We start from the raw sequence: 10,384 nt of genomic DNA, 5'->3' as shown, positions 1-10,384 counted from the left end.
CTGGTTATGTTCAATTTACTAATGTGGGTTATGTTTTTAAAATTGTGTTACTTTGTGAAATTTGATCAAACACACACTTTATATGAGGATACTTTTCTTTATATGTTTTACTTCACTAAAATGTACCTACAAGTAAAAAAAAAGTAAAATGGAAAAGTCATTAATTACAACAGAATTTATCCAATGATAAGATTTTGGAAATGAAATGGCCTAGGGCATCGATTTTCAGAGTCTGAGACTGAGTCCAGAATCTGTATCTTTAACTAACTGGCTTCTGCTATACCTCAAATAGTAACATTTGATAAGTGCTTGGAATTTGTAAATGGAAGTTTACTTTTTTACAATAAAATTGCATAATCTTTTTAAAAAATAAATAAATAAAAAGGGTGGACCAATTCTAATTGAAGAGTTTCATGCAAATAGAAATGTGAATGCCATGGATTGCCTGGTCCACACCCTACATCCTACAACTCCCAATAATCACTGTAGAATTTTAAGTTTATTTACTTCTTTTTCCTTCCTGTAGATACAACTTTTCATTTTGGGGAAAACATGCGTGGTAAACCTACTTACCTCTGAGAAAAAGTATGACAATTAAGTGTTGATGTATAGCCATTAGGGATAAACCCTGCTTGAGTTTGTAATCTCATTACAGTGGACTGTTCTGACAGAGAAATAAAGAGATATAAACACAGGCAAAAACCTAACAGTTCCTTACAATCTGATAAACCTTAACATCAATTTAAAAAAAAAACGCATTTTATTCCAAAGGAATACTTTTGAGAGTCTTCCATAAAAATAGCTACTTGACCTGGTTTCATAAGCAGCAAGAACAGGGCTCAGTGGCCACTTAGGTTCCTGTACCTATGCCCCATTTCTTCAGGAGGCAGAAGACAGAACTGCCAAGATATCAATGTGATTTATTACATTACACCTTCATGTTGCACTCAGCTTCTGGTGATTGGTACTCACTGTCAAGATCAGTTACAAAGGGCTGTGTTCACTGGCTTTTCATCTGGTAATGAATGAGGCTAAAACTACAGTGGAATATATTTTTTTTAATATTAATTTATTTATTTTATTTATTTTGGTTGTGTTGGGTCTTCGTTTCTGTGCGAGGGCTTTCTCCAGTTGTGGCAACTGGGGGCCACTCTTCATCGCGGTGCGCGGGCCTCTCACAATCGCGGCCTCTCTTGTTGCGGAGCACAGGCTCCAGACGCGCAGGCTCAGTAATTGTGGCTCACGGGCCCAGCTGCTCCGCGGCACGTGGGATCTTCCCAGACCGGGGCATGAACCCGTGTCCCCTGCATTGGCAGGCAGACTCTCAACCACTGCGCCACCAGGGAAGCCCCTACAGTGGAATATTTTTAGTGCTGGACCGGTGACCACTACAGAAGCTTTTACTCTATCTTGGAAGCTCAATTTAATCCATGGAATAGGGTGATCCATCATCCCAGTTTGCCCAGGACTTTCCTGGTTTTACCACTGAAAATCCCACATCCCAAGGAACCCCTCAGTCCTGGACAAACCTAAACAGTGGGTTACCCTGTTTGAGTTATGAGTTTTTGACAGAATATTTATTGAAGTCAACTTTTAGAAAGTGTTTTCCAAGAGTTGGAAAGATAAGGTCAAGAATAGTCTCTACATCTACTTTTAAAGGAAAAAAAAATTCTATCTTGTAACAATCAAGTAGCACTTGGCATTTGGAATATACATTTAACTAGCCTGTATGACTTCCAGGTATTTGCTGCTGCGTTTGTGAAGACGAGCATTTCCAAGGGCAAAAGAACAATCTTTTTCTGAGTGCTTCCTTTAAGCAAGGACACGCTGCCAACTTGAAAGGAAATAAAGGCCACACTTTGTCTTTGGGGGGATCCTACAGTTATTCCCCTGCAAATTTAATTCAAACAGGTCTTGAGATCTGAAACATGGAGATATCCACAAATTAGAGGATACTCGGATTTTAAAAAGGAAAGAAAAGAAATTCAGGCCACAGAGAACTATCTCAAAGTAGCAATAGTGTTTCCTTTTCATGTTAATCACTCTAGTCCTGAGAACATGTTTTGAAAGTCTATATTGTGAATAAAATTTCTTGAGATTGTCTCTATATGAAATATGCACACTTCAAATATTAAAACCTAAGTTGGGCTTCCCTGGTGGCGCAGTGGATGAGAATCTGCCTGCCAATGCCGGGGACACGGGTTCGAGCCCTGGTCTGGGAAGATCCCACATGCCGCGGAGCAACTGGGCCCGTGAGCCACAATTACTGAGCCTGCGCGTCTGGAGCCTGTGCTCCGCTACAAGAGAGGCCGCGATAATGAGAGGCCCGCGCACCGTGATGAAGAGTGGCCCCCACTTGCGGCAACTAGAGAAAGCCCTCGCACAGAAACGAAGACCCAACACAGCCATAAATACATAAATAAATAAATAAACCCAAAGTTTAAAAAAACAAACAAACCTAAAAGTTATTGTCTTCCAGCAAGTCAATTTCATTAAAAAAAAATAGCATGCGTGTATAAAATGTGCAAATCAATGTTATTCTAATACGTCGCTTTTAGAATTATTAATTATACAAATATACCATTCAACTAGTGTATTAATGATTCCTTTAGAAAATGCAGCATTATTTTAATTTTATCACTCAAAAATATACCTCTTTAGAATATCACTATCTTAAAATAAAAGGATTTATTTAGAGAAATTGCTATTGGAAAATGTTATTTTAGTTTTTCGAACAATTTTAAGAATCTGCTTGACTTATAAAACTGATGATAACCTTCAGAACATTTATTATATGTTCATTGTACGATGTACTTATAGATTATACTTGATCCTGTCCATTACATGAGAAAGATTTGTGATAAATCCTTTTACTTGATCCGTTATTAGGGTCCCAAACCAACTTAAAAACAAAAATCCCCAACGTAAGTGTTATTGTGTTTAAACAGGAACTTGATTCTGTAATGGAGTAGAGACACTTTTCACCACAGATCATGTTAAAACTTAAGAAAATTAGTCTAGAGTCTGTCTTTATATCACCAGGTTACAAATAAGCTATTTTGTCACTATAGTTATGGTTTAACATATCCACTGTCAAAGCTATGACCGAAGTGAATAGAAATATTTAAGCTCCCAAAGTTTTAGGGAATTCTGAGTCATGAAGCTCAAGTAATGTTTCTCAAATTCTAGGGGCTATTGGTATCTGCCAACAGTTCAAAAATATAGATATAAATCTTAGGAGTCACCAAAATTAATTTTACCTTGTTTGGCACTTCCCTTGTAAGACCCCATTTCAAATGTGAGGGTCTTAAAATAAAAGTCTTGAATTTAAGGTGGTATCGCAATTCCTTTTTAGTAATGTAACTGGAGAACTCTTACATGTAGTCCACATCTTAGTTTGGCGCCTACAGGTTAATCCTGCAAGACTTTGATGTTAGTATATTCTGTGAAGTATTTAATGACAGAATTACTAGTGTCCACCTCAAGACGTATGTAATGGTCACATTTTGATTATCTCTCAGGCCCCAGTTACACAGAACATTATAATCAGAAATGTATCAGAGACATCCAGTGTCATAACACTGGTTTCAATTAATTGCATGTACATTACGTAAAATCTGGTTTATAGCCAAAAGATGGTTATAAAGCAATAAAAGCAAGAGTAGCTGAAGTTGAACACAAACACACACACTGAAAGTATGGCATCTTTTAAAAAAATAAATATGTACCAAGATCGAAACACGATACCAGGGAAAGTGATCTGAAGCCACCCAAGTCCTGAAATGGTTTGTGGTTTAGGCAGTTTTTTTTAATTGGCCATCAACTCTTCACTGTGTTCTCCTTTCCTAGTTCAATGCTGGAGTTTGGGAATGATGCAACTACAGGGGAAGGCTTCAGTGCTCCGTGGAGACAAAAGAACCAAGACAGTTAACTCAGGCTAACAAGTGACTGCCTCAGACAAACTAAAAAATCCGGTCCAGCTGTTTTGCATATGTTTGACACTAACTGGCTTTTAGATTAAAAATATGACTTTCTGCCCCTGCAGAAAGTTTAAATAAAAAATGGCTTTTTTTTTTTTAAAAAAAGCATCAGAAAGCTTTCATACTATGTATATATTTACTACAAAAGCTGAACCAAACACACACACAGTAAGGGGGAAAATTGACTCCAATTGATAGCTGGTTTAAAAAAATAAAATAGGCAAACCAAATAATCTGAAAATAGGGTTTGTCATGGAAACAGCATATTAATGGGACCATATTCCCAGTAGCTTTATGGTTTTTCAGGCAAGTCTTATTTTGCCATCACTGTTGAAAGAAACAAAAGAATACACTGGCTTTCTATATGCTACACAATTTAAAATAAGTTGTTTTGTAAAAACAAAGCCTAATGGTGGCTTAAAAATGTCTTTTCAAATTACTTAAATCCAGCATTATAAAACCTGTCTGCATCAAATTTTATAGTTACATCATTTTAAGGACACCCACAATAAGAATGCTTTGTATTTATTCTTTGAATAGAGACTAATAATCTTAAAATTTTTTTTCCAGAAACTATCTGTTGAATAATCTAGTGAGAAGACCTGTTTTAATTTAGCCTAAGAATTGCTATTTTTTGTGTGCCTACACAATAAAACCTTCTCCAATATCTACTATATTAGATTAATGTAACAAAGAAAAAAAGAACATAAAGTTGCACCTTGCTAATTAAAATTGAATGCTCTATTTTCAATTAGATTTAAGTTTTTCATTTGCCTTAAAATAAATAATGATGATGACTTCTAAGACAACTGCCTTATAACCATGAAAGTAACTCTATTGTATTAAAGGTCTTCATTTTAGCCCCTTGTCATTTTATCACAAAATGTTTTCATGGGAAAATTTAATATAGATGTTTTTAGTGTATAAAGGAATAAGAGACTTGTTTTCCAAAGGTATTTGAGGTTTTCCATCTGGCATTCTCCTTTTCTCATAACCTTATTTCCATATTGTAAAATATATAAGTAAACTTTGTATATTTTATAAAAATTAGTGTGTGTATACTTATGTGTATATTTTATAGAGAGATATAGATATATGTATATATACACTCTACATATTATACACTTACATTAATTCTAACTAAGAGTAGACCAACTAGATAATTCCTCTAGGGAAGGTTCCTTGAACAACATAAAAATGGATCTTCAGAAGCAAACAACAAAACAGCCTTATACACCCAACTGCTGCTTAAAATGCTTATAAACACACAGTCAGTTAACCATTTATTGATTGCCTATTTATGGTTTTGGAATATCCAAGATTATGGAAAGTATAAGATAATACTTCATAAAAATCGTGACAAAGATGATGGTGGATGATTTAAAAATAAACCTCCATATTCTAGAAAGTTACGTAAATGTACCCTTTAAAAGAAAAAAAAGCTGTAATAAAATTAGAGTTCTCTTTTTAATAATCTTCTTTGAGTAAAGAAATAATTTGCAAACTTCTATTTTATATTGTTACTGTCATGGAAGCAGATCTTTTCTAGGGACTTCACAACATCAATCACTACAATGCAAGTCGGTTAATTCTTTGGAAGGACTGGTCTGAAGGTTTAAAGATAGACTTTTTCGTTGAAATTCCTGAATTTATATACTGTGGGACTGGCTATAGACACTATAAAATGTAAAGGTAGTTCATAGTGCATACAGTTCCAGCTCTATTATTTTCAGGCACAAAAACCATATAATTTTGTACAAAACTTTGATTTTTTTATTTGCGAAATTAAAAATATGGTATTATATATATAAACTTCTATTCCTCTATAAATATAGATGATTTTGTGATAATGAACAGAATAAATGCATACCAAATTCAAAGACCATTGTCATTTTAGGGTATGACAGACATAGATAGATTTAGGTCCTAAGTACCGGCATTTTGATAAACTCTTAAAAGTTTAAAACAATACAATCAGGAGGATTGCTTTTCTCCTCTTTTTCACAGAGAACTAAAGTGAATATTTTTAAATGGCTTTGAAAGATTTACATTTGACACATTTCTGTAAATCCAAAAAGGAGCACACAGGATTTAGTGCAGTAGACCTGCACACATTCTCCCTTTAGCATGCATGCCCATATTTTGTTTATTTCAGGAGCTAATCCCATCAATTATTCCACCTCCTTTACCGCCTGGAATCTTACCAGGTTATTATTAGTGATGTGGATTGTTTCTCCCTCAGAATGTGTTGTTGAATAATAATCGTAATAATATGTTGAAAGTGTACAAGTTTTACATTTTAAAGTTTCTGATATATGTCTAATTATTATTTGATTGAAAATAAGAAAGTAGCACTTCATTTTGAGGACGTCCATTACACTGAAATCTCCTTCAAGTTTTCATATTCAGTTTACCGTTTTGCTGTCCTGTTACGGAAAGCAAAGATCAGCTCCTTAACAAAGCTATCCAGGTGACCTAACATTTCCATTTTACAGAACGGTAAATCTTTATGCAGGCTGTGTCAATCCTAGAGGCAGGTTGCCAGGCATCCGTATGCAATTAGAATTAACATTTTATAACTCCCATCTTCAGTCTCTCCCAACCCACACAAAGATTCATGCCTCTTCCCAAATCTCAGTAACCACATCTTTCCATGACGCTGGGCAAACCCATACCAGGTTTTAGACGCTGGAGAATGAAATGAACTCATCTACCAAAAATTAGACTTAAAAAAAGTTTGGCATTGGTTATCCCACTCACCCTCTAACCAACTTAGGTGGAAGAAGGGAGTGTCTGGGTGTTTGAGGCCAGAGCGAGGGAGGCTGCAGCTTCTAGTGCCCACATCCGTGGGCCTCCTCGAAGCTAGGGTTAAGGTTCTGGACAGTGAAAATTTCAGCTTCGGATAGTCTAAGGGACAGGCGTTTGCAATCTGGCCCCGGACAAGGGCTGACTTGGGATGGGCGGGGTTCCACTCTCGGACTTGCAAGCTTTGTGGAGTTCTGTACCTTAAGAGCCCGGACCCCAGCAAGGACGGGGAGGGAGGGAGCAGACAGAGGAGCAGGAAAGTGATCCGGGCGGTGCAAACCCAAGCGCTCCCCACCCCGCGTAAGGGAGGGGCGCGCCAGCACCAACAGAAGCAACGAGCAGTGAGCTCTGGTTTTCTCTCTGCGGTACTCTGCAAAGGGCAAGAAGAAAAAGTCTCAAATGGTTAAACCGCCCTAAATAATTACAATTTAAACCAAAAAAAAAAAAAAAAAAAAAGGAAACTAAAAGAAAAACCCGTGAACGGTCGTCATTTAAATACAAATATACTTACAAAAATCTTACACAGGCTATTTACAATCATAAAAGCGTACAGTCCTGGTACCAGAGCAAGAGAGGTCCATCCCCCTCTGGCAGTTGGGCCCTCGAGTCCCTTTGCCCCCGGCGACAGAAGCTTTTGCAGGAGCCTTGTTGTTAAAAGGAGTCCTCGAAAGTGAATGGCTAGTGAGAAAGGCTCGAGTAGCCAGACTTGGCAAGGATTCCATAGGGCCAGCTTTTTGGGGTGGCTGGGACCAGGCCGAGGGCTGGGAATGGGCTGAGTCCCCGGTCTCAGACGGTGGTCTCCCCCTGTTTGCTATTGGTGAGCCTAGTGTAGAACTTCCTCCAGGAGTTGAGGGTCTTGCCGGACCAGATCCAGAAGCCTGACGTGATGCCCACAATCAGCGTCATAAGATACTTGATCATGAAGACTGTGAAGTCAGGGCTCATGGGCGGGTGCGGCGGGGCGCCGCCCGCCTGGAGGTGGGGGCAGGGGATAGCATAGCTCTTGCAGCTCTGGGCCACCCAGCTGCGCTCCCACTGGTCCCGGAAGGCCTGCTCGTAGAAGTAGCAGGCAATGACGATAGTGGCTGGCACCGTGTAGAGCACGCTGAAGACGCCGATGCGCACCATGAGCTTCTCCAGCTTCTCGGTCTTGGTGCCGTCGTGCTTCATGATAGTGCGAATGCGGAAGAGGGACACGAAGCCGGCCAGTAGGAAGGACGTGCCGATGAACAGGTACACGAAGAGTGGCGCCAGCACGAAGCCGCGCAGTGCGTCCACGTTGTTGAGCCCCACGAAGCACACCCCGCTCAGCACATCGCCGTCCACCTGGCCCAGCGCCAGGATGGTGATGGTCTTGATGGCCGGCACGGCCCAGGCGGCCAGGTGAAAGTACTGCGAGTTGGCCTCGATGGCCTCGTGGCCCCACTTCATGCCGGCCGCCAGGAACCAGGTGAGCGACAGGATCACCCACCAGATGGAGCTGGCCATGCTGAAGAAGTAGAGCATCATGAAGAGGATGGTGCAGCCCTCCTTCTTGGTGCCCTGCGCCACCGTGCGTGCCCCATCCTCCGCGAATTTGTCGTTACACACCACCCGGTCCTCCAGCAGGAAGCCGGCGATGTAGGCCACGGCCACTGCCGTGTAGCAGCCCGACAGGAAGATGATGGGCCGCTCCGGGTAGCTGAAGCGCCGCATGTCCACCAGGTACGTGAGCACCGTGAAGAGCGTGGAGGCGCAGCACAGCACTGACCAGATGCCGATCCAGGTGCGCGAGAAGCGCAGCTCCTCCGGCCCAAAATACATAAGCCCGTACACCTTGGTCGGCTCGCAGGGCGCGCCGCAGTCCTTCTCCCCCAGGAAGTGGTAGTTGAGGTAGGAGGGCACCTTGAGGGCGCGCGGGCACGAGAACTTGCCTCGTTCCGACGCGCCGGCGCCCCCCGCGAAGCCTCCCCCCCGGAAGCCTCCGCCGCCGTGCTGTGGGTTGCTGGTCCAGAACTCAGGCAGCAGCGAGGGCGTCGGGGTGCCCTTGTCCGACGTGTTCTGGCCCACGCACAGCTCGCCAGCGCCGTGCACCGGGAACTTCTCGCACTTGAGCGTGTCAGGCCACTGGAAGCCGAACTTGTTCATGAGCGCCTCGCAGCCCTGGCGCGCGCGCTCGCACAGGGAGCGGCAAGGCGGCAGAGCCTGCTCCAGCACGGTGCACACGGGCGCGTACATGGAGCACAGGAAGAACTTGAGCTCCGCGGAGCACTGCACCTTCACTAGCGGGTAGAACTGGTGCACCTCGAGGCCCGCATCCTCCTGGTTTGTGTGGCCCAGCAGGTTGGGCATGATGGTCTGGTTGTACGCGATGTCCGTGCACAGCGGGATGGAGATGGGCTGGCAGTAGCCGTGGTCCGGTATAGAGATGCCCCGCTCGCCGTTGTACTGCTGCCCGCTCTGCTGCTGCTGAGGCGGCGGGGGCTGCTGCCCCGGCCCGGGCCCCTGGCCGGCCGCCTGCGCCCGGACCCCCAGCAGCAGCGGAGCCTCCAGCAGCCAAAGCAGTAGTAGCAGCCCGCGCGCCAAGCGCCCGGAGTCAACTGGGGGGGGACGGCGGCGGCTGCCCGCGTCCCCGCTCCCCTCCGCCACTGGTCCAGTGCGCAGCGCCCCGGCACAAAGTTCCCAGCTTGCGCCGCTGGCGGCGGCGGCCCGGGACTTCTTAGGCGCCTCCTCCTCAGCCATACTTTCTCGGCTCCTTTCTTGGCGCCTCTCGGCTGGGGCTGGCTGTGGCGCGGCCGGCGGCTGCTCCCCCTGCGGCCGGGGCGATCTCCTCCCCGCCGGTGCCCTCCGTCGAGCCCAAGCAGTGCTCGGCCCGCTCCCCCGGCTCCCGCTCCGCGTCCCGCAGCCGCCGCCGCCGCGGAAACTTGCGATTCATGAAGCGCGGGCTGCGGGGAGAGCCCGGCTGGCTCGGGCGCGCCGGGGTCGCGTCCCGCCTTCCTGGCCCTCGGCTAGCTGGCTCCCGGCTGGCGGCGCCGCGCTAGTGGCGGCGGCCGGGTAGAGCGCGCAACTCTCGGCAGCCCAGCAGCCTCGGCTCCCCCCTGCGCCTCCGCCTCCTCCTCCTCCGCCGCCGCCTGACCATTTGTGTCAATCCCTCAACTCGCTCGCTCTCCTCTCCCTCGCGCGCCCTCGGACCGGTTTCCAGGCGCCCCGCAGTCTGTCTTTCACCGGGAGGGAGGAGCCTTGAAACAGACGCGGAACTGGAGGCTCAGGGACCGTCGCCCAATCGCTGTACTGACTTGCCGGCGCAAAGGGCGCCAGCCGCGGTGTTCCCAGAGCGAAAGTCGGAGGCGGGCGGGAGAAGGAGGAGGCGGGAGAGGGAGGAAGTAGTAGTGGTGCAGAGGCACCTCTCGGCACAAAGAGTGGGTTTGCTATGAAGCGGGACAGGCTTGGTTGCTTTTGCTTCTGCGGAAGAAAGGGCGAGGACAAGTAGGAGAATGGTCCCATATGCTGCTGGAGATAATGAATAGGAGTCGGCGGACCGCTCGACTTAGCTTTTCTTTTATCCATTTTTGTGTTTAAAAATTATGCTCCTAACGCTGGTTACAAACAGCAAACCAAGT

The 10,384-nt window shown here is 44.8% G+C and overlaps 1 protein-coding gene across 1 annotated transcript; it reads right to left on the bottom strand.

Moving 5' to 3' along the window:
- Positions 1 to 5,735: 5,735 nt before the first annotated feature.
- FZD1 (frizzled class receptor 1) lies at positions 5,736 to 9,940 on the bottom strand. Its single transcript, XM_036862810.1, has one exon. It carries the CDS (start codon positions 9,504 to 9,506, stop codon positions 7,572 to 7,574), a length of 1,935 nt encoding a protein of 644 aa, XP_036718705.1. The 5' UTR covers positions 9,507 to 9,940; the 3' UTR covers positions 5,736 to 7,571.
- Between the last annotated feature and the right edge of the window lie 444 nt (positions 9,941 to 10,384).

The sequence above is a fragment of the Balaenoptera musculus genome, chromosome 9, assembly GCF_009873245.2.
Source record: "Balaenoptera musculus isolate JJ_BM4_2016_0621 chromosome 9, mBalMus1.pri.v3, whole genome shotgun sequence".
NCBI lineage: Eukaryota > Metazoa > Chordata > Mammalia > Artiodactyla > Balaenopteridae > Balaenoptera > Balaenoptera musculus.
Note: the sequence above shows the minus strand (reverse complement) of the source record. Positions and strands in the feature narration are given on the sequence as shown.

Bases quoted from the DNA above. Each gene is read 5' to 3' on its own strand.
- FZD1 (XM_036862810.1), bottom strand. From the start codon at position 9,506: ATGGCTGAGGAGGAGGCGCCTAAGAAGTCCCGGGCCGCCGCCGCCAGC.